Genomic DNA, 22,023 nt, shown 5'->3' with positions numbered 1-22,023 from the left:
TCCGCCTCACCTGGTGCTCTCATTCACGTGGGCTGACCACCTCAGAGGGTAGGACGTGCAGTCCCGCATCTCAGCCTCAGGTCTGTAATTGTTGTGCCAGCAGCATGAGATAAATAAGCCTGAAACCCTCGTCCGAGTCGGATGTCATAGCCCCCGGTCTCCTGAGGACCTGCTTTCCTGTTATTTTTTCCATTCTTGCTGGGGCTCGGAAAGGGGAGAGCCTTCTGGTAACCACTACTTGTGCAATGACTACCTTTGTTGAATGAATGAAATAGCTGAATCATTTCAACCCTCAGAAGTAGGTGATGGATGTTCAAACGGTTCTTTGTCCTATCACTAACTGAAATTTCTTTTTCTTTTGTAGACCGCTAGCTCCTTGGTTGTGGTTGACTCTAGAATTTCTGGAATCTACAGCTGCATGGCTTCCAATAAAGTAGGGACTGTGGAAAGAAACATAAACTTTTACATCACAGGTAAGCCACACACCTTATACTCACAAAAACAGCCTGGTGACCTGTCTCTCTTCAAGTCTTGTTTGCTTTTAGTGCACTCAGAGATAGAGTGATTTTTGTTTAAAGAAAACACTCCATAGAATTGTTAAACTTTGAACAATTTCATCCTTGCTCTTAGGAACAGTACCATCATTGAATCTTCTAAAGAATAGTTTCCCTGCATTCTCTTTTAGAGCCATTTGTGGATGTCCGGCTCCCAGGCTGGATTGTGAATTTGGGATCTTGTCATGTTCATTTTTTAATTCCTTCAGTACCTGGCACACAGTGGTTGTTCAAGAATAATCAAGGAGCCCTGGCAAGGTGGCTCCACTGGTTAGACTCGAGCATCGTCCTGTGCTCCAAAAGGTTGCGGATTTGATTCCCAGTTGGGGGCATATGGGAAACAACCAATCTCTCTCTCTCTCTCTCTCTCTCAAATCAATAAACATATATCCCTGGGTGAGGATTTTAAAAAAGAATAATCAAGGAAACAAGTTATAATACATATGATAACATTTTTTAAAACCAGAAAGCTAATTGTTTCACAAGTTAATTTTAACTTTTTGGAAAATGAGACTCTCCTATGGAAATCTGAAGCTGGGCTTTGTTGACAATAAGTAATGTACTCTTTCTTGGTCGCATATAAGAATTGTTAGCCTTAAATAGGACCGTCCTGCAAATCTTAAAACTTCCAAGGTACGCAAAGGGCACTCCCTATGTCCCTCCATGGGTACAGGAAGGAAGTAAGTAGCTCAAAGTATAAAAACAATTGCCTGGCTCCACACTCCCCAATTTCTGAGGAAGCCTGGGCAGTTTGCCAACTCTGGAAACTTCGCACTGCATGAGGAAGGCTGCAGGAGTTGCCTAGAGTTCTCCAGAAAGAAAGAATAGGTCTGGTTTCACGAGACCGCGTGGGCTGTCAGCTCACAGGGAGTCTCTGGCGAGTCAGCCAACCCTCTGAGAAGCTCCGTGGAGACACCCTGAGAGGCTGTCACAGAGCAGCAGAGCTGGGCGAGATTCAGAGGCATTCTAGCCCTGCATTCTAGCCCTGCATTCCCCAGATGAGGAAATGGCTTTGGAGATGTGGGGAGGCACACAGCAGAGCCGCTCTAGACTGGCTCAGTCCTCTCAGATTCGAGAAGTGGAAGGGAAATCATCTTTGCATCCATTCCAAGTAGGAAAACCCTTTCTTTCAAGGATTCAAATAGTAATTTCACACAGATACAATCTCAGATGATTTGGACTAATTAAATATCAAGGTTTGTATTGTCCTATATATTTGGTTGGAAACAAGTTACCCAAATCCATAGCCACTGTATGTGTGATTTAGAGGACAAAAGACTGAGCAACTCCTGTTCTGTTCTGAGCAGTCAACACGTTTGTACAAGTTTAACAGCACCTGCTGGTAGATAGTCCCGCTCGACTCTGCAGCGGGCACTTGCAGAGATATCAGTGAAGCCCTGTCTTTCTAGAAAGACATTTTAACACCCAGGAAACAAAGAAGAAATGTTAAAGTATATATATCCTAGTATCCAAAGGTTTGTGCAGAAGTAATGTGATGGACAAACTTACCAATGGTAAGCCAATGCTGTCCAATTGAAATATAATGTAAGCCACATATGTAATTTAAAATTTTCTAGTATCCAGATTTTTAAAAGCAAAAAGAAAAAAGTGAAATTAATTTTACTTAACCCAATATACCCAAAATAGTATCATTTCAAGATGTCATTGACATTTTAAATATTATACTGCTTCCATTTTTAAATTAATTGAAATAAAGACTTGAATGAAATCCTTCAGTCACACTAGCCATGTTGTAAACACTCAATAGCCACATGTGTCTGTGGGTTCTGTACTGCACAGTGTAGCTGGAAGCCTCTGCGACGAAAGCAGGATGCGAAATGTCCCTGGATTTGAGGGGGCACTGAGGGGGATTCACATCTGAACAGGTGGAGAGAAGATAATCTCGCCCTGGCGTCCACATTCTGCCCACACCCCTCATGAACAGTCTTCCTTGGACCTAGCAGTGTGCCCAGTGACAAGTGGTCTGACATCAGGAGGACAGACCTAGCGAAGAGGAAAGAGACTGAGACCTGGAAACAGACTTGGGATCACCTTTACAGGGAATTCTGGGATCCCAGAGACCCCAAGAAAGATCTAGAAGTGGGGTTAGCATAGACTCTGGGTGGACATGCCCACTTGGCCCACAGACTCTTTACATTGTGAAGAGGGACAGCCAGACAGAGCCATCCAAAGGCCCAGGACAGGGAGCCCCTCTTGCTGAGTCTGAAGGCAGTACTGGAAGCGCACGTTCACAGAGTGGAGGGGAAGGGCATGCTCATTTCCATATCGTTCAGCACCCCCCCCCCCGGAAAGGTTCACTGGTGCCCAGCATGAACTGCAGCACCAACATCTCGCCTGTCCGTCCCTCTGAGTTCTTCCTTGCCGCAGCCTATATCCACGCTGAGAGGTGCCCATCAAGCTAATCAGCTGAATTCAGAAATTCCCTCTCACCTCCCACCACGTTATACACTTAATAACCATGGAGTGGTTGAGACCTTTCCTAGATCTCAAGGCTTGTCCACAGAAAGAGCAATGAGAATTCAATTCAAATATACCTACTTGAAGCTCTCGCCAAGTTTCCTCTAGGAATTCAGGAGCTTTAATCTTAAAACTGAGCACAAATTCAGCCCATCAAGCCTCCATTTCCTGGAATATAATTTCTCTGAATTCTTGTCTACCAGTCCTGAAAAGTTCTAGTTGGTGATAAGATTGGTGATAACAGATTCATTTGCTTACACGCGTTATTTTAAAACTAATTATTATCTTTTTCTTACTCACATTTTTGTCACGAGACTTACTCTCACAAGAGATGAGACTGAATACTGTTTGGTACGTTGCACCTCACATGTCTGTTATCTGTGTTTCTTCTTGGACCCGGTGCAGATGATGCTTTAAGAGATCTGTCTGAAATTTAACTGCTTTAAATCTAGATCTGGATTTGGATCTTTATTGAGCCTCATTTCCATCATGTTGCCCCTTAAACTACAATAATAACTTACAGTTGCCTTCCAAACTGATGAAAAGTAGTTACCTGTGGCCACTAGAACCCTCCACTGCTTCAGCCCTGTGCTGTGCCATTATGTGTACACGGTAGCTACTTGAAAAAGCAAAACTTTCTAGTAACCACTCACTGTCTTTTTAGAGAATGTTATTGCTATTCTCCACTAGAAGAGAAGCCTTCTTTACCCCGCCCTGACAAATGAGGCACCTTTCATCCTTTCCGTTTATATGCTTGTCTCATGAACTCAATTCACGTGCTTGACCAACCAAGTCTGAATGTCTACCCCCTTTGAGAATAGATGACTCACCTAACCTTAGGTTGAATGTCTCTCCTCTCTCCTGAGTAAGCATTGATTCTTCTCCTTGACACCTCATAAGCTGCCATGGGTGTGAAACATGTTAGATAGATGAGCATTAGTTGGTGCTGATGATGCTTGTACTGAATCTTCAATGGATACTTAAGTGTGGGAAGATTTCTTGTTTTCACTCTGAGAGTTAGAAGGCAATTCTTTCTTGGGGTTGTTTTTGTACTCAGGCAAAAAAAAAGAAAATCAACATGAATTAAGGAGAAAAATCCCTCTGGATTCATGAACTCATTTTAGGACATTTTATTTATTATTTTCTATGGATTTAAAAGAGAATACCAAATGGGTGATGCTGAGAAATAGGTCATCATTTCTAAGAGGCTGTCTGATAACGTACACCAAATTAGCTTCAGTGACAGTGCCCCCCATGTGGGAAATGGACCTCAAAACCCATTTGGTTCTTTTCTTTTCCTCTGTGTGTGTTTTTGCTGTTTGCTGGCACTCAGCATGACTATGGGTGTGTTAGCAATTACTGAGTGTGAAACAGGAACAGCACTGCCTTATCTCCCTGGCTTCCCAATGTCACTAAATGCATTTTATTTTGAGATTCCTGGTGGTGCTTGGCAAAGATAAACAAAATCTTCCATCAGGAAACCTGTGAGCTAATTTCCACAGGAAGTTTCAAATCACTGAAGTAAATAGAAACTCTACTTGCTCTCAATGGTGTGACTTGGGCTCACTTAGGTTCTAATACCAGATGAGACCTCATAAATGGAGTCTGTGGTCTTTAAATAAATGCTTTGATTGCAACCAGTACACAACACTTCTGTTCTAGTGTGTGTGTAAGGGTTGATGGCTGCTGTTTTAATCCTTATGCTTGGAAAATGTCCCAAGTATAAAATGATGCTAAGTTACAGGGGCTATTTCTGACATCTTATTGTTATCTTAAAAATGATTGTCAGCTGCTTCTGCATCTTCTGGCACATCCTTAGGTTTTCATTTTTAAAGCAGGAAAGCCTCCACTGGTCTCCTCTCTTTCCAACTACTGACAGCTTCATAAGCCACTGTTATCCCCGCTCCCAGGTTTCAAATGAATACTTTGGCATTTCTTCAGACGTGACACTTTATAATAAAGCCAAAGCCCAGAAAAATCAGAAAAACAAGCAAAGTGAGATTTAGGAAAGAGTTGATATGATATCTAATTTTGGACTATTGTCCCTTTAAGGTTTAAAGGTTTCTTTATAGCTTTGTGTCCAAAGGATAATAATAATAATAGCATAACATAGTGCTTTTCATCTTCAAAGTACTTTGTAAAATGTTGGCCCAAATTCTCTGCTCAAATACAGATACGCCACTAGTAACAGGCAATGCAAGGGTTTTGAGAGCAGATCCGTTCAGGGCCAGTAACCAATGACTTTTTGGAATCCTCTGGTGAAACGGTCCAGGATGAGACGAGGAACTCTCAAGGCAGAAGCTAAACGATGGTCCAGGGAAGGAAAGCTCAGGAGGAAGCTCAGGAGGTGTTGCCGGGGCACGTAGAGTTGGAGATGAAGGTTCGCTGGGAGTGGACATTGGAGAAAATGGCTTTTAATGACAGTCACTTTCAGAAAATGTTGAATAAGCTTTTGATTTTTTAAAAATGATTTTCCCTCCCACGACTGCCCCCATATTGGAATCCAGCAACTCTTCCAGATTAGTTGTCCACATTTTCAGAAGACATCTTTTCTCTTTTGTGGCTGGGTGGAACAACCACCAGTAGGGAACCTGAGCAAGTAAGTTGGCTCTTCTCTGCACACTCTGCCCACTGTGCCAGCAAAGAGCAGGCAACGTAGTGGGACAGCAGCTGGGGACCCAGTGCAGGAAGCTTGGGAAGTCAGTCGCTCTTTTACTGGATGCGTGAGGACTGCAGTGGTGTTGACTGGCAGGACTGGATCTCTTAACATGTACCTGGGACTTCCTAGTCTCACCACTTATTTTGGATAAGTTTGATGATAAAAGCATCTTTGAATTTTAGTACAAATTGCTATTATCACTTTACTATTTTGTCCATTTACCAGTAGTTCTGTCCATGGTAAAGAAATGGGAAATGTAGTTATCATCCCAAGTTGTACAAAAAAAAATTCAATTTTGAAGAGCAGCTTGAGGCAAATAAGAAAAATGTCTTATCATACTAACTGTCCTGTTTGGCATTTCCTGCTTCTGATGGCATGAACTTAGTTGGTTCCCACCTGCTATGTTTGAGCAAGTCCCCTAAAATAAACAGACAAATAGTCATTTTTTTAATGCCGATGCTGAGAGAATCTCTGCAGGAATAATTCAGCAGATCTTTGAATATCTCATGACAAGATATTGCCTCCGTATGACACTTGTTTTTCTATGAACCAAAGTTCTTTATTCTTATTTTATAGATGTACCAAATGGGTTCCACGTTAACTTGGAAAAAATGCCTACGGAAGGAGAGGACCTGAAACTGTCTTGCACAGTTAGCAAGTTCTTATACAGAGACATCACTTGGATTAAGCTGCGGACAGCTAATAACCGAAGCATGCACCACAGGATTAGGAGGCAAAAAATGACCGTCATGGAGGAGCACTCCATCACGCTTCACCTTCTCATCAAGAATGCTTCCCTGGAAGACTCAGGCACCTATGCCTGCAGAGCCAGGAACATATACACAGGGGAAGACGTCCTTCAGAAGAAAGAAGTTACAATTAGAGGTGAGCACTGCAACAAAAAGGCTGTTTTCTCTCGGATCTCCAAATTTAAAAGCACAAGGAATGATTGTACCACACAAAGTAATGTAAAACATTAAAGGACTCATTCAAAAGTAACAGTTGTCTCATATCATCTTGATTTATTGTCACTGTTGCTAACTTTCTGGCTCAGAGGAGATGCTCCTCCCAAAATGAGTTTGGAGATGATGGGAGTAATAATGAACCCCAGGCCCACGCGGGGCTCCCCATCAGGCTGAGGGTCTCTGGGACCCACCTGGTGACCTGGTGCGCGTTTGGATTTGGAGGATCCCGGCAGGCACTCTGTGCTTTTGCTCTTTGCTGTCTCCTGCCTGATAAACACTCAACTGGAAGCTGATCCTTTCCTTCCACTTTGATGCCAACCTCTTTTTATTTTTAAGTTTCAAAGCTGCACAAACTGAATAATTTAAACAGATGCTGGTTTCTGCCAAAGATGGACATGTATAAGTTAATTTTCCAGCTCAGAATGAGTACAGTTGAATTTGAGACTCTGTCGGACCTCTGCCTGGTTCTATTTTGTATTAATTCGCCTGTTTTTCATTTGTAAATAGCACCTGGATAGCACATTATAATGCTTATTTATTTGAAAATGCTTTTTTTTTTACATTAAGCACATTAATCTTAAACTGGAGCTCTAAAATGGGTCCCATGGGTGCAAGTGTTGGTATAATTCAGAGGTGTTAACAGTTTATCACAGGATGAATCAGGAAAATCCACCCAAATCAAGCCCACTCTGGTCTTAGGCAATTCTGGGTAGCTTTCCAGACCAGTGGCCAGTTTCCTCCTCACTGCTCCTGAGTGGACTAAACAGCTATCCTGAGAGAAAGAGGATCATGCCTTTGGTTTAAATATTTTTGTCCCCTGGTTAGTCTTTTAAAGAGCTTTGTCCTGTTTAATTAATGGCATTGAAGGGTGTGCCACAATCAATTATTAAACAAATAAAGGCCATTGTGACCAGAAGTTTAAGATTAAGGCATTCTTCTAAATGTAAATCTAAAAATGTGCCCACTAAAAAAAGTCTACTTCCTCATATTCCTATGTTAATAGGATTTTTATGGGGATTAAGAAATAGCATAACTACAGAAGCAGAATTCAGAATCATTGAAAAATAAACATTTTTAAATCAAGACAAATTGTATCTCTTGTTTCAAGCTTGCATTTGAGGGGAAAGTGACTTTTCCCCCCTCCAGTTTAATGTGTACTGTTCTGTTGTTTTCATTTATGATTGATCATTATATGTGACTTGCATGAACTATTGGAAAATAAATCATACTGACCGAAATAGCCATGGCTGAGAACACAGTGGCTGGGCAGTCAACAAGAGCTGACAATATGACAATGTTTCAGGCTTGGGAACTCTCTTGACTGTTTCCTACTTTAGGTAACAGGCTCTGTCCCACGGCTAAACTTGTCTTTCACGTGGGAATTGCTTTTGTCAAAGTGTGAAAGAGTAAACAATACCATTTCCCCAGAATGCCAGTTTTATGGAGCCCCGAATGCTCTGAAAACAATTAGTAACCTGGAAGTTGTCAGCCCAAAGGAAAGAATAATCAATTGTATCTTTTACCTATGGCTCTTGTGCCTGGCGTCTTTGTTCATTATAAGTCAGTGTGTTCCTTCAGGAAACAATGCGTTAGGACCCCAGAGCTTGGGAGCCTCCATTTCTAGGAAAGCTCAAAAAGTAACTGGAATGGTTGGGGGAGTGCTTCTGAAAGCATGATGAATTGGACATGCAGAATGTATCATTTCCTTTCCCTTAAAATTGCAATTTTCATGGAGAGGGGAAGGGTCTTTATATTCACAGAAGATGATTTTAAGCACTTCCACGAGATGATTTTAAGGATGCTGTAATTGTTCACTGTGTAATTAATCCTTACAGAGAGTTTCAAAAGAAAAAAAAACATTTAAAAAAATTAGTTACTCTTTTGAGTGCGGAGTAAGGGGAGGATAACAGGAAAAAGGAAAAGAAAAGAGCCAGTGTGGAGAATGAGTGCGATGGAGTGGAGGGCGTGAGGCTGGTTCCTCGGTCCCCATTCCAATGGAGAACAGACACTATTCATCGGGCCTGGTGACACCGAAAAGTGTCAGTAACACCGAAAAGTAAGAGAAGAGCCTGATGGGAGCTCTCTTTGGCTATTGATAACCAGCAGAAATATTGTGTTCTTTCTGATTTTCTCAGTTTGAAGGGATCAGCTCCAGTTAACTTTTGGAAAGCAGCTACCTATAGCCATCAAATAACTTAGGTTTAAAAATATGGGTTTGATGTACTTTTTTTACTTAAAATGTCAAAAGAGATTACTATAAAGCATAAAGTGGGAATAGATAAAAATGATTCCTTGATTGATTGATTATTTAGAAACTAGCAAAAAAAGAGAATTTTCTCATAAGAGGATGTTTTTTCAGAAATGGGTACAAAGAAAAAAAATCATAATGCTGTATGTTTCAGGCATGTTTATGTAAAGTTTGTACTTAATTGAAAGTCCTGTGTTTATTCTGCAGCCTTTCTGCTGTTTCTCTTGTCTGAAGTTTGTGTAGGACAGATAGAGCCCTTGGGAGGTCTTCATGACTTTTTTTGTTAAAAGCAAATGTTCTCGTCTACATAAGCATTGCTTTCCAGTACACCTGCCAGGAAAGCACAATTCTGCCTGTGCTGATGATGTTACCGGTTTTAGCTATGAAAATTATCTGGGTGCTGGAGGCCCTATATTCAGGCTTTCTTCTTATAATAAGGCCCGTGGGCAATGATAGGTTATTTTAGCATTTTCAGCACATGGGAAATAGCAAATGTGCTCAGAGAGCCTATTAAAAGAATAGCTCAGTGAACTGGGTCTGAGTTTTACTGAGATATGTCAAAGTTGGCTTGCCACTGTAAAAGACACTAAATAGTAAATGATACTATTCTTTATTCTCTTCCGAGTTTCACTGGCGTGTCTAGGGTCTTTCCCATGTAAAACTGTAAACATTGTAATGATCAGGCATGTTACCAAAATTAAAGATTTTGATAGATGGCTGCATTTTCCACCAGTAAAAGCAATTTGACAGATTGCACAGAATTCAGACCCAGAAATATTCAAATGGCTCTGCTTGGGGGCAAGATAGATGAGGAAAGACACACAGAAACAGGCAAAAGGATCATTGCTTTAGTTCATTCCACACAATGTTCGAAGCGTTTAAAGATCAGAGCATTTCCTTCAGCATTCTTATTTGACTTCAGATTTCATTTTGTGTAAAATGAGAAAAGACTAATGATAAGCTATGGAAATCAAAATTTAATGAGAAATCTGTTTCTTCTAACATAGTTACCCTACCATGTTATACTATATCAACATGTTTAAAAGTTGTATGATAATACACTTTTTAACCTGAGATCTCTAAATTGCTTCAATGAATGCTAATCCTGAGAGTTTCCCTGCAGGAATAAGAGAAAGGTTTGGGGACTCGGCAGAACCCTGCAGGGACATGGAACCAAAGCCATGGCAATGTGTCATCTCTTATAGCTTATAATCACTCCTAAGCTGCATTCACAGTGTTAGTACAATAAGATGAGGAAATCAGAAATGGTCAGAGAAAGCTCATAATTGAAACCAGTGACGCAGAATGTGTAAGTTATGCCAAAACTCTTTTGATTTCTGTTCCAGAATTTGCTACAAGGGGGCAAATGGATGACTTGGGAGGGTGGGAAAGACATTAGGAGTTGTCTTTATTCTTTTACCTTAAAAGCTTGAGCACCCACCTAACTAGAATGTATACACATCAGCAGGACTGACTACTTTATTAAATAGACACTGTACTCATTGGGGCCTTGGGGGTACTGCTGTTCCTATGTGGGATTTTAATGTTGTAATGTATTGCATCCTAATGTATTAAGTTCATTTTGTTGTACTATATTGGTTGGCATTTTATTAAAATAAATTGTATTGTATCATATTTGTATGTTTTAAGAGAAAATAATATAAAATACATTATTGTACTATTATATAGTGCAAAAACCACAAGTCTGTACCTCTGCCTCTTGAATGGATCCTTTGGTGGCTTGCATTTGGGAAGGGAACGGAGTAAAGAAAAAATCAATAAAGCTTTCAAAGTTCAAGAAATTCTCCTGTTTGGTCTGCTGCCTTGCAACTCAGGTTACTGACAGCTGAGTAACACAGACATGCCCTCACGAACACAGTGATGAAAGCACATACAAAATTATAGTAACTCATCACCACCATGCTATACATCTTCGTAAAAAGTCATTACAAACCTATATCCAAGATCATGTTTTTCCTTTCTAGTTCCAAAAATATTATGCAAAACTCCTTAGGTTTTAGAAATGCTTCTCTCAAAACAAAAAAAAGTAAAGAAAGAAAAATATCCTTGATATTAAAATCTAAAAATAAAGAATTTAGTTCATGATTTTACTCTGTGTTCTAATGAATTCCAATGTAGTGTACCAACTTACTAAAGAGGAAGCAGTAGGTTAATCATAGAAGATAAATTTAGGGAACAAATATGAATGAAACTTTATAGTCAAGTTTTGCTATTTATATATTTCAAATGTTGAGGTGCATATACAATAAAAAATAAAGCTGATGAGTAATAATTCTCTTTCTTTATTCACTAGATCAGGAAGCGCCATACCTCCTGCGAAACCTCAGTGATCACACAGTGGCTGTCAGCAGCTCCACTACTCTAGACTGTCATGCTAACGGCATCCCTGAGCCTCAGATCACCTGGTTTAAAAACAACCACAAAATACAACAAGGACCTGGTAAGAGATGCTTTCCTTGTGTTTACTCTTCCTCGTTGTCCCCTTCTTCCCTTAACGTTGCCACTGCTCCCAGCCAGTACAGCTAGAACCACCTGCGGATAGAGCTGCAAGAAACGGCTCGGGTTCATACTTATATCAACTTCCATGAGGACTGTGTGAGCCAGGTCCTATGCAGACCACATTGCTAACCCGATGGCATCTGCTGTAAACAGTGCATCAGACAGAAATGCTAAGAGCCACTCAGGAAAGGTTTCAGTTCACCTTGACAGCAGGAAAGTGTTGTGAGGATTAGTTCCTTGGCTTGAGGGATAGCGGAGCCTTGAACACTTGGCATGGATGAAGTTCAGAGTGGATTTATAATCTTTTAAATTCACTTATACCAATTTTAATGATTTGGTAAAAAGAATAATATTTTAAATGATATTTTATAATACTGGTAAATAAAATCTAAACTAATGGTCATTTGTTCATTTTTCTTCAACAAAAAATAAATTTTAAAGCAACTAGACTTAAATCAGTAAGTATAAACACCATCTATTGTTTGCCTCATCATTCTATGGTTAAATAAATTTAAAATAAACTTATTTATAATTCTGATTAATAATAACATTTATATTAAAAATAAATTTGCCATTTATTTGCAATACCACAACAACCTAAATCAAAGAATTGGCAATATGAAGTGGTTCTTAAATGTGAGTCTTTTATTCAAAGCCTCCATTTGAATTTAAAGCACAGAAAGGATTGTGGTATAATGACCTTTCTTTCACCCTACTCCTCTAATCAGTCACCAAGTTGAGCAGGTTAAACCTACTAATTACTAAATATTTCTCAAATCCATCCTTTCCTCTGCTTTCTTACTATTATTCTCTTGGTTCAGGCCTGTTATCTATCCTCTCAACATCTTCAGCTCTGTCCTAACCGGTCCCCTTAGCTCTCTTTTCTCTCTTTGTATCTATTTTCCGCACAGCTGTGTAAAATGCAACTGGGAACATGTCACTTTCCTTTCAAAGTGTTCCATTGGCTCTTCATCACAGGACCAAGTTCAAGCATCTGACAGCGAAATCCCTCAACAACTGCCCCTGACTACTCCTACAACTCACCTTAAACTTTATATTCTAGCAAGTGCCAAACTCTCGGAGACCACTGAGTACTCCTGGAGACCACTGCATACTGTGTGCACACACGTTATGCCACTTCAACCTACTATGCTTTTTCTGTTCCTATCTTCCTATCTTCCCTTCACCTAATACCTACCCATCCCTAAGTCCCAGATTGGGTGTTCACCCTCCAGAAAGCCTTACGTGTCTCCACAGAGAGGAGGCAGGTCCCCCATGAGTCTATTATTTATGAATGTTTCGATTCTCTCTTGCTGAGTTGTGTAATCATCAGTTCATATGTCTTTACTATCTTCGCATATTCCTATTGCCCTCTTACTATATAGTGATGTCTTTTATGGGTATACTCTCTTACTATCTGTGCATCATCATATCATGTCCTCATCCTGAAGGCAGATAGTGTAGCTGTGTCTTATTTGCATCTTATTTGTCTTTTCATCCTCAAAACCTGGCATAGTGCTTGGTAATCAATAAATGTTTCATGAATGAATGAATGAATGAATGAATGAATGGTTTCCAGAAAACTTTAGCAAGTTCACCTGATAGCACAAATGCCTAAAGTTGGTGGGGGCGAAAGGGACCATACCATAGAATTCTTAAAGCTAAAGGAAGCTTTGGAATATCTTTTTAAAAAAATATATTTTATTGATTTTTTACAGAGAGGAAGGGAGAGGGATAGAGAGTTAGAAACATCGATGAGAGAGAAACATCAGTCAGCTGCTTCCTGAACGCGCCACTCCCCCACCCACCCCCCACACACACACACATACTGGGGATGTGCCCACAACCAAGGTACATGCCCTTGACTGGAATCAAGCCTGGGACCCTTTAGTCCACAGGCCAACGCTCTATCCACTGAGCCAACCCGGTCAGGGCACTTTGGAATATCTTTAGCCTCATTTGTAAGACATGTAGTTTCATAGAAAACTAATCCCTTGAGGTATTCTACCAAAATAAAAAGATGAATAAATAAATAGCTTGTGAAACCATACCTATAAGTAATGTCTTCCCCTTAGAGATTCAGTGTTCACACCAGTATGTTAAGCACCCAAAGAAGTCCTGTACTAAAGAAATCAGGTAAACTATGGTTTCAAGTTCTGTATTCCCCCAACTTTCTCATTCACAAAATGCTCTTCATGAAATGTTAATGTGAGATGTTGGGTGATTCTTTGAAGGAAGTAAATTTGACTTAAGTTCCGTTTCCATACTTTGGATATAGGTTAAAGAATTAGAGTTGAGCAATTTTGAAAGCTCAAGAGCATTCTGGGACTAGAAGATGAACAAGGCAAGAGAATGTCCCAAGGCATTTGCTACAAATAGAAAGATTATGAGGTATTAGGGAGGTTTGAGTCCTAACATTGCCCTCATGGGTCAGAGGATTTGGGCAACTCACTCTTTAATCTCTGAGCCTCTATTTCCTTATTTATAAAATTGGAATAATACTGACAACACAGGCATATGGTGAGGTTTAAATGAATTAATATGACTCAGCTGGCACACTGTCATGACTTAGTAAATGCTACCTCTGACCGACATCATTTATGTAAAAATTAGTCAATGAGTTGTCAAATGCCAAACAACTCTAAATCCAATAAAGGTAACTTCCTCCCAGCTTTCTTTGATCTTCTGAGGTCCAAAAGAAAAATATGTAAAAAGTCTTATAGAAATTCTTATATAAAATATTTTCTAAATATTATTCTAATATGCTCCTATTAGGATTTATTGAGCTCAACTATACTAAGTTGTCTATTTTATCTCCCTTCCCCTTTTTTTACTCTTTAAAACTACTACAGCTCTTTGGAAAGGAATGTCTTAATTTTCTGAAGATAATCTCTTATGTGCATATAGTATTTACAAAGTTTTATATGTAAGTTTCCTATCTGAGGCAGTGAATTCAACAGCCAATGCAATACACTCTGTGACTATCACACTTATGTTCATGCATGTAGTTATCTTTAGATATACCAATTCTTTCATCGTTTTTCTTTTTACAAACCTCTAAGTAAAGATTACAGGTAACCAAAGTGATAATCCTTGACTCACTGGTAACCAAAGCTGAAATGGAAAAACACTGAGATCACAAACTGAAAACTAGTCCATAATGTACTAAATCTTTGGAAAGTTAGACTGAGTTTAAAAGTCTGAAAATAAACTACGTTCTTAAGAGACTTGAGAGGCATCTTTTGTATTAAGCCTGGCAACTCAAGAAGAATGTATATACTGACAGTACTTTAGTGACCTTAGATCACTGACAGAATCGGGCCCATTATCACTGTTATTTGTTAAATGACAGCTCACTCTATTCCAAAGAAAATATGAGAGAGGAAGCAGGGCACACATGAGGGCTCACGCTCTAGAGCCACATTTCCTTTCAGGAAAACCTTTCAGTGGGGCACAGCCGTTCTATAGGAGAAATGCAATTTTAAGAAAGTGTTATGAAAGCTGAGTAGTAAAGTCTTGGGCCAAAGGGCATCAAGCAGAAGCGAAAGAGATCCTCAGCACGCAGGCCCAGGAAAGCATGTGCTCGGGGACATGAGGCCATTCCACCAGGCAACCCAGATGGAAGAGCCCAGGCGCCCTGGAAACCGTGCTGCCTGACGCTCCACGGAGTGCGCACTCTGCTGCCAGCCTGGCAGCTCCAGCCCAGTGCAGGCTCTCTGGGCCGTTCCCACTCACTCCGTCAGTCTCTCCCTCTCCTCTCCCCACCCCGCCTCGGGCCAGAGGCTGCCTTCACTAGGGACCCTTCTTTCCCACTCCTCTTCTCTGCTGTCTGGGTTTCGTTTCAGTTCATGTCACAGAGCACATCACTCAGTTGTTCTCTTGTCTTATGTGTGCTTATTTTTAAAAAATGTATATATTTTTATTGATTTCAGAGAGGAAGGGAGACGGAGAGAGAGATAGAAACATCAATGATGAGAGAGAATCATCAATTGGCTGCCTCCTGCACCCTCCACTGGGGATCACGTGCCCTGACCAGGAATCGAACCATGACTTGGTTCATAGGTCAATGCTCAACCACTGAGCCATGCCGGTCACGCTATGTGTGCTTATTTTTAAAACCTTTGTAGTTAGCTATAATATCTTAATACACCTTCATTGAATAAATAATAAATATTGATTGAGCTTTCACCAGATACCACGGCACTGTGTTAGGAGTTTTACAAATATCTCATTTACTTTCACAGGTGTTATCTGAGGTGGGTAATATTACTAGATGCATTTCACAGTCTGTTTTAACTTAACAAGCGCTTGTCAGGTACCTGGTTCCATTCCGAGCACTTTATTAATACTAATTTGTTTGTTCCTCAAAACAATTTTATGAAGTTTGCTAAATTGTTATGCCTGATTTACAGACCAAAGGATGAGGGAGTGGAGACAGAGATGAGGAATAACTGGCTCCAAATCATAGAGTTAGTGGGTAAGTGACCAAGGCTCATGCCAGAAGCGTGACTGTGGGGCTGGGCGCTGCACACTGAGGCTGTGCAGCTCAGCATTGCCTCACATCACTCACGAAAGGAGAGATAGGTACTAGTTTTAAATGACCTCATGTATTTAAAACAATATCTTCTCATTTCCAACCCTTAAAGATTGAGCTTCCTAAAGACTCCAGTTTAATTTTTAAATGTATTTACTAATTTTTAAAAAATATTTAGAGCATTTTTTAAAGAGTGGACATGCCATATATAAGGTTAAAAAATCATTTTGAACCCGAATCTAATTACTTTTCAGTGTTAAATGATCCAGGATGGATTCCATATTAGCCCACCACTCTTCTACTCATTCAACAAACATTAATAAGACATACTTTGTGTCTGGTGCTGTGCCAGGCTTGGTGAATACAGCAGTGAACAAGAAAACTACAATCTACCCTGACCAGTGCACTCAGTGGTTAGAGTGTCGGCCCATGCTCCGAAGGGTCACAGGCTCAATTGCAGGTCAAGGGCATGTACATGGGTTGCAGGTTTGGTCCCAGCCGGTCGGGGCATGTGTGGGAGGCAACTAATCAATGTGTCTCACATCAATGTTTCTCTCTCTCTCCCTCTCTTCCTCCCTCCCTTCCTTCTACTTTCTCTAAAAACATCAATGGGAAAAATATCCTTGGTTGAAGATTAACAAAACAAACAAACAAAATACTAAAATCTGAATAACCTAATATCTAAAGTAATTAACTCATGTGTTTAAATGCATGCAGCTTCTTCAAGCTGCAACCTTGTGTGTTCTAACTTACTCCTTATCATCATGTCAATTGGGCACCAGATTTAATGAGTCTAAAAATGGAATAAAGTGAATTAACAAATGGGACAATAGAAACGATTATGGCTCACAGGATTTTAATCACAGGATTAAAATACAGAGAATGGGCCCAGGCCGGGTAGCTCAGTTGGTTAGAGAATTGTCCCAATACTCTAAGGTTGCGGGTTCAATTCCTGGTCAGGGCACATACAAGAATCAACCAATGAATGCATAAATACGTGGAACAACAAAACTCTCTCTCTCTCTCTCTCTCTCTCTCTCTAAGTAAAAAAATAAATATATTTTAAAAATACAGAGAATGGCAGACAGTTAAAGAGGAAATAAAAGAAAATATGCAAGAAGTAATAAAGGTAGGAGAACCTCCACATTAAAACTGAGTAAAGAAGCAACTGATAACTATTAAGAGGGACTAATGGGGTGCAGAGAGTTGAAAAAGGAAGGTAATTTGAGACACATTTACTTCGAAGAGACAGGTGAAAAGAGGATGGACCAACTCACCTAAGTATAGCATAACGGACTGGGCATAAAAGAAAAATGGAATGTGAAAGGACCGAGACCAAAAAAGGCACCACACAAGGGCTCTAATTGGAGACAAATTCTATGTGACAGTGGCTGCTTTGAGTATGATTTGATTCTTAGGGGTATAGAGACAGCAAAGCTCTTTTAAGAAACATGTAAAAGGTATGCATCCAGACTTGGAACAATGGAATGAGGTTGCGGGTTCAATCCCTGGTCAGGGCACATACAAGAACATATGAATCCCTTGTCTTCATTACTTCTCCTGACACCTGCCCAAGGGACCAGCAGTTCCTTCAACAGTCACCTTTCCACTCCATATTGCACAGATTCTCCAATGAGGCCCTAACTATGTTTAAAGAACATATTGTGTAAGCAAGGTATGCTGTTGGCATCTTCCTTCAGAGTTGGCACTGTGAGGAGTCAAGATATGTTTGCAAAGCGGATAAAGGCCTAACTAGCCTGGATTTACACTGACACAGAATGAACCATCTCACAAACGACTGTGCAGAGAAAACTGGGTTTCTGAAAAAGTGATTAAAATGGTGAACTAACTAACGAACTCTCCTTCTCTGAAAATATTTAAGAGAACAGAAGGCAATATTGACCTGCGATGTTTTTAGTCAATCCTGCCTGAACCCCCCAAAACTTATCAAACTATTACTTAAACTAAATTTCTGTGACAGCAAAACATTTTCAGAATACTTTAAGATTAAAGCAGTAAGACCGGAACAACCAAGAGTTTGGAAAGAGTAAGTTCTGTCTGAAATAGACTGTGGACATTGGCTTAGTTACTGAGTCTTCTGTCTGTTGACATAGCTCTAGATACTGAGGACTCAGTAATGATTAAGGCAGTTATTGCTCTCCAAGAGCCCACAGTGAAGTGGGCAAGTAAGAAAGTCAGTAAGTTTACTACAAAAGGGTAAGTTCCAGAGCAGAGGCATGCATGAGGTGGTAGGAGAGGAACAGAGAAGAGGCTGAAGAGCATCAGAAGTTGCCCAGCCGGTGTGGCTCAGTGGTTGAGTGTTGACCCATGAACCAGAAGATCATGGTTCAATTCCAGGTCAGGGCACATGCCCGGGTTGCAGGCTCAATCCCCAGTAGGGAGCATGCAGGAGACAGCCAAATGATGATTGTCTCTCATCATGGATGGTTCTATCTCTCCTTCTCCCTTCCTCTCTCTGAAATCAATAAAAACATTTTTTTTTAAAAAAAAGAGCATCAGAAGGTGCTTTCTAGAGCAAATCAAGTGGCCAGGTCAAGAAAGGAACATGTGCAAAGTTGCTGAGGCTTATCATGAACTGTCAATAGGTCAGTATGGTTCACACCAGAGTTACATTTGGGATATAGCAGGGACAGAAACTAGAAATTTCTGCCTAATAAAAATATAGCAGAATATCACCATGTACAACCTCTAAGTCAAAGTTGTGTCTAATCTACCTAGAAGAAGAAGGGATCATGTCATACCAAATATCAAAATGTATTCTCAAGTAATCATAACTTGTGTGGGATAGATAAAGAGGTCACTGTGAACAAATAAAGAACCTGAAAACAACAATACAAATATATGGAAACTTAGCATCTGATAGAACTGACACCACAACTCAGTGGGAAGAGAATAGATTATTGAGTAAATTATCCTGGGATAATTGGCTATTTGCATGGTAAAAATCAGATTTCTACCTCAAATCAAACACAAATCCCCTTTTCCCAAAAAATTGAGGTGAATTAAAGACTTAAGTGAGAAAAGACAGAAATCTGAATAGATCTTTCAAACAGAATTTTCTTTAATTTTTAGAATAAAGTATATAAGGGGAATACTTCATATCAGAGTAGAAAAAGAAATTTTTAAACAAGTAACAGAAAGCACAAGGATAATGGAAAATATTGATAAATTTTACTATGTTATAATTTTAAAGGCTTTTGTATTAAAATTTCACCATAAACAAAGTTTAAAACTATTCATGGAATGGGGAAAACTTAACTTATTTAACCAACAAAACATCAGTATCCAAAACATATTTAATAAAACTAAAATCATTGAAAAAAAGACAAATAGGTTAATAGAAATATGGGCAAAAAAACATGAACAGGCAATTCACAGGAAAAGAAGCCTGAATGGCCAACAAAAATGGAAAAAGATGTTCCACCTAACTAGTAATCAGAGAAACGTAAATTAAACCCACTGCAAGATGCCATTCACACCCATCATTTTGCCGTAATTAAAACATCAGGAATTCCAGTCAAGATAGCAGATTAGATGGACACTGCACTCAGCTCTTCCCATGACCACATCAAAATGACTAAATTATGGAACAATCTACCTGGATAACCATCTGAAGACGAGCTGAACAGAGGTCCTATAACTAAGGATATAAAGAAGCAACATGGAGAACAGAAAGAGGGGAGGAGATGCAAAACTAGCAGGCCCCACACCCAGGTGCTGCAGTTGAGAATGCTGAGGGTCTTCTCAGCTGCAGAGGTTCCTTCTGAAGGGGGAGCATCTCAGCCCCATGCCAAGCACTCCAGCTGACACGCCAGTTTTGGGAAGAGGAGCCCACCAACACTTGGCTGAGAAAATCAGCAGGGATTCTGTCCTTTGAGCTAGCCAAAGGCTGCTGGAAGCCCAGGTGCCCTCTTAAAGGGCCAGCACACAAACTCGCTTACAGGCACTCACCTTAGGTTCTGGTGGAGGGATCGTGGCTCAAGGGGTGCCAGAGACAAAGGAAGAAAAACTGAGTTGTGTGGCTTTGGGGCAAGGGCTGGAGGGATGGCCACTAATGTCCCTGTGTTAAGCCCTCTCTCCACACAACCAAATCTGAATCTGCATTAGCCTGTGAACTCCACTGATTACTTCCTCCCTGATTACTTCCTGAGACCCCTTCCCACCACAAAGGTCTGCAGGCCCCAGGCAGTGGCATCTAAGTACCCTTAGATTTTTGCTGAGTAGCTTCACACCTAGCTCTGACACCAAATCTGAATCTAGTTATTGATGAACACCACTTGCCCCACCCTGGGGACTCCCTGAGACTCTGCCTTACCCAGCCCAGGACTCTTTCAGCAACAGAGCCTTATGGGTAGCCAGCAGGCAGTAGGTCTCAGAGTGTGTTGGGTCTTTTACTGCCCTGTTCCTGGCCCAGTACTGGTTGCAGCCAGTCTCAGATCACAGCATGGCCCCTCCCACACACATCCAGGCCTAACACAGGCAGCTACCAACCTCAGATCACTTTGTAGCTACTAACAGATAGCTTTGGACCTGTCACAGGCAGCATCTGAGGTTGACCCGCCCCCGAGTCCTTCCCAAGAGGCCCCAGAACCAACATACCCAGGTGCCAGCTTCAAAACAGAGAACCACCTAATTAGCTTCATAAGTGGCACACCCAAAGGGAGGTCTCAGCTGGGCACATCCTGCTCTGTGGAGTCAGCCTATGACAGCAGCTTGTACACTATGATTGTGGCCAATCCTCACAGCCAGCGAGCCTGAGGGTGCCACCCACTGATGTGCCAATAGAAATCAAGACTCAACTACAACAGAAGGGAACACACAACCTACACAAGGGACCTTCCTGGAGCACTCGGCTCAGGTGCTAAAGGAGACTATGCCACTGGGCCCCAGAGGACACCTACTACATAAGGCCACCCTGCCAAGACTTAGAGACATAGAAGATCTACTAATACATAGAAACAAACACAGAGGGACAGGTAAAATGAGGAGACAAAGAAACGTGTCCCATGTGAAAAAAAAAGAGAGAGAAATCTCCAGAAAAAGAACTAAATGACATGGAAGCAAATAATCTACCAGACACAGAGTTCAAAACAATGGTTAAAAGGATGCTCAAGGAACTTAAAGAAAAATAGATAAACTTGGTAAGAACATCAACAAAGAGATAGTAAGCATAAAAAAGGACATATAAACTATAATAAAGAACAAATTAGAAATGAAGAATAAAATAACTGAACTGAGGAATATATCCTAAAAAACACAAAACACCAATCTGAAAGAATATATGCACCCCTATGTTCATAGCAGCACTATTTACAATGGTTAAGATCTAGAAACAGTATGTGAATGGACAAAAAAACTGTGGTACATTTACAGGATGAAATACTATGCAGCTGTGAAAAATAAAGATCTCTTACCCTTTGAGACAGCATGGAGGGACCTGGAGAGTATTATGCTAAGCAAAATAAGCCAAATCAAGTATCACATGATCTCACTTATATGTGGAATATAATGAACAAAACAAACTGATGTACAAAATAAGTCCAGAGGCATAGAAGCATGGTACAGAACTCAGAAGGAAGGGTAGATGGGAAGAGATTAAGCAAAGAACTTAAAGACATATATGCATAGCCCATGGACACAGAAAATAATTTGGTGAAGGCCTGGGGTGGGGTGGGAACCGTATGGAGTGGGGTAATGGGAGAAAAATGGCAGACACCTGTAATACTCTCAACAATAAAGATGAATAAATAAATAAATCTCTATATATAAAAGCTTAAGCGACCCTCACAACCGAACAGATGACCGAACAGGCTGCTTGGGGTGACCAGGCCGGCAGGGAGGTTAGTGAGGGACGACCAAATGACTGAGCAGCAGGCTGCAAAGATGGCGGCACCCGCAGCCAATAAGGAGGGAATATGCTAATTGACTGCCACCCCCTCAAACATGGTGGCACCCATAGCCACAAGACGGTCGCGCCCAGTCCCCTCAGCTTTGCCAGGGCGACAGGTGCACGGCAAGGCCAGGCCCGCCCCCAGGCAGGCCCG

At 40.7% G+C, this 22,023-nt stretch overlaps 1 protein-coding gene across 1 annotated transcript in view; it reads left to right on the top strand.

The window, feature by feature from the left end:
- Nucleotides 1-22,023, top strand: part of FLT1 (fms-related tyrosine kinase 1) — a 175,156-nt gene that overhangs the window by 76,969 nt on the left and 76,164 nt on the right. The window contains exons 10-12 of the mRNA XM_005877272.1: nt 365-473; nt 6,268-6,576; nt 11,219-11,365. Coding sequence (XP_005877334.1) covers nt 365-473; nt 6,268-6,576; nt 11,219-11,365 — 565 coding nt within the window. The remainder of the gene's footprint in view (nt 1-364; nt 474-6,267; nt 6,577-11,218; nt 11,366-22,023) is intronic.

The sequence above is a fragment of the Myotis brandtii genome, unplaced genomic scaffold, assembly GCF_000412655.1.
Source record: "Myotis brandtii unplaced genomic scaffold, ASM41265v1 scaffold513, whole genome shotgun sequence".
In the NCBI taxonomy this organism is placed as follows: Eukaryota; Metazoa; Chordata; class Mammalia; order Chiroptera; family Vespertilionidae; genus Myotis; species Myotis brandtii.
Note: the sequence above shows the minus strand (reverse complement) of the source record. Positions and strands in the feature narration are given on the sequence as shown.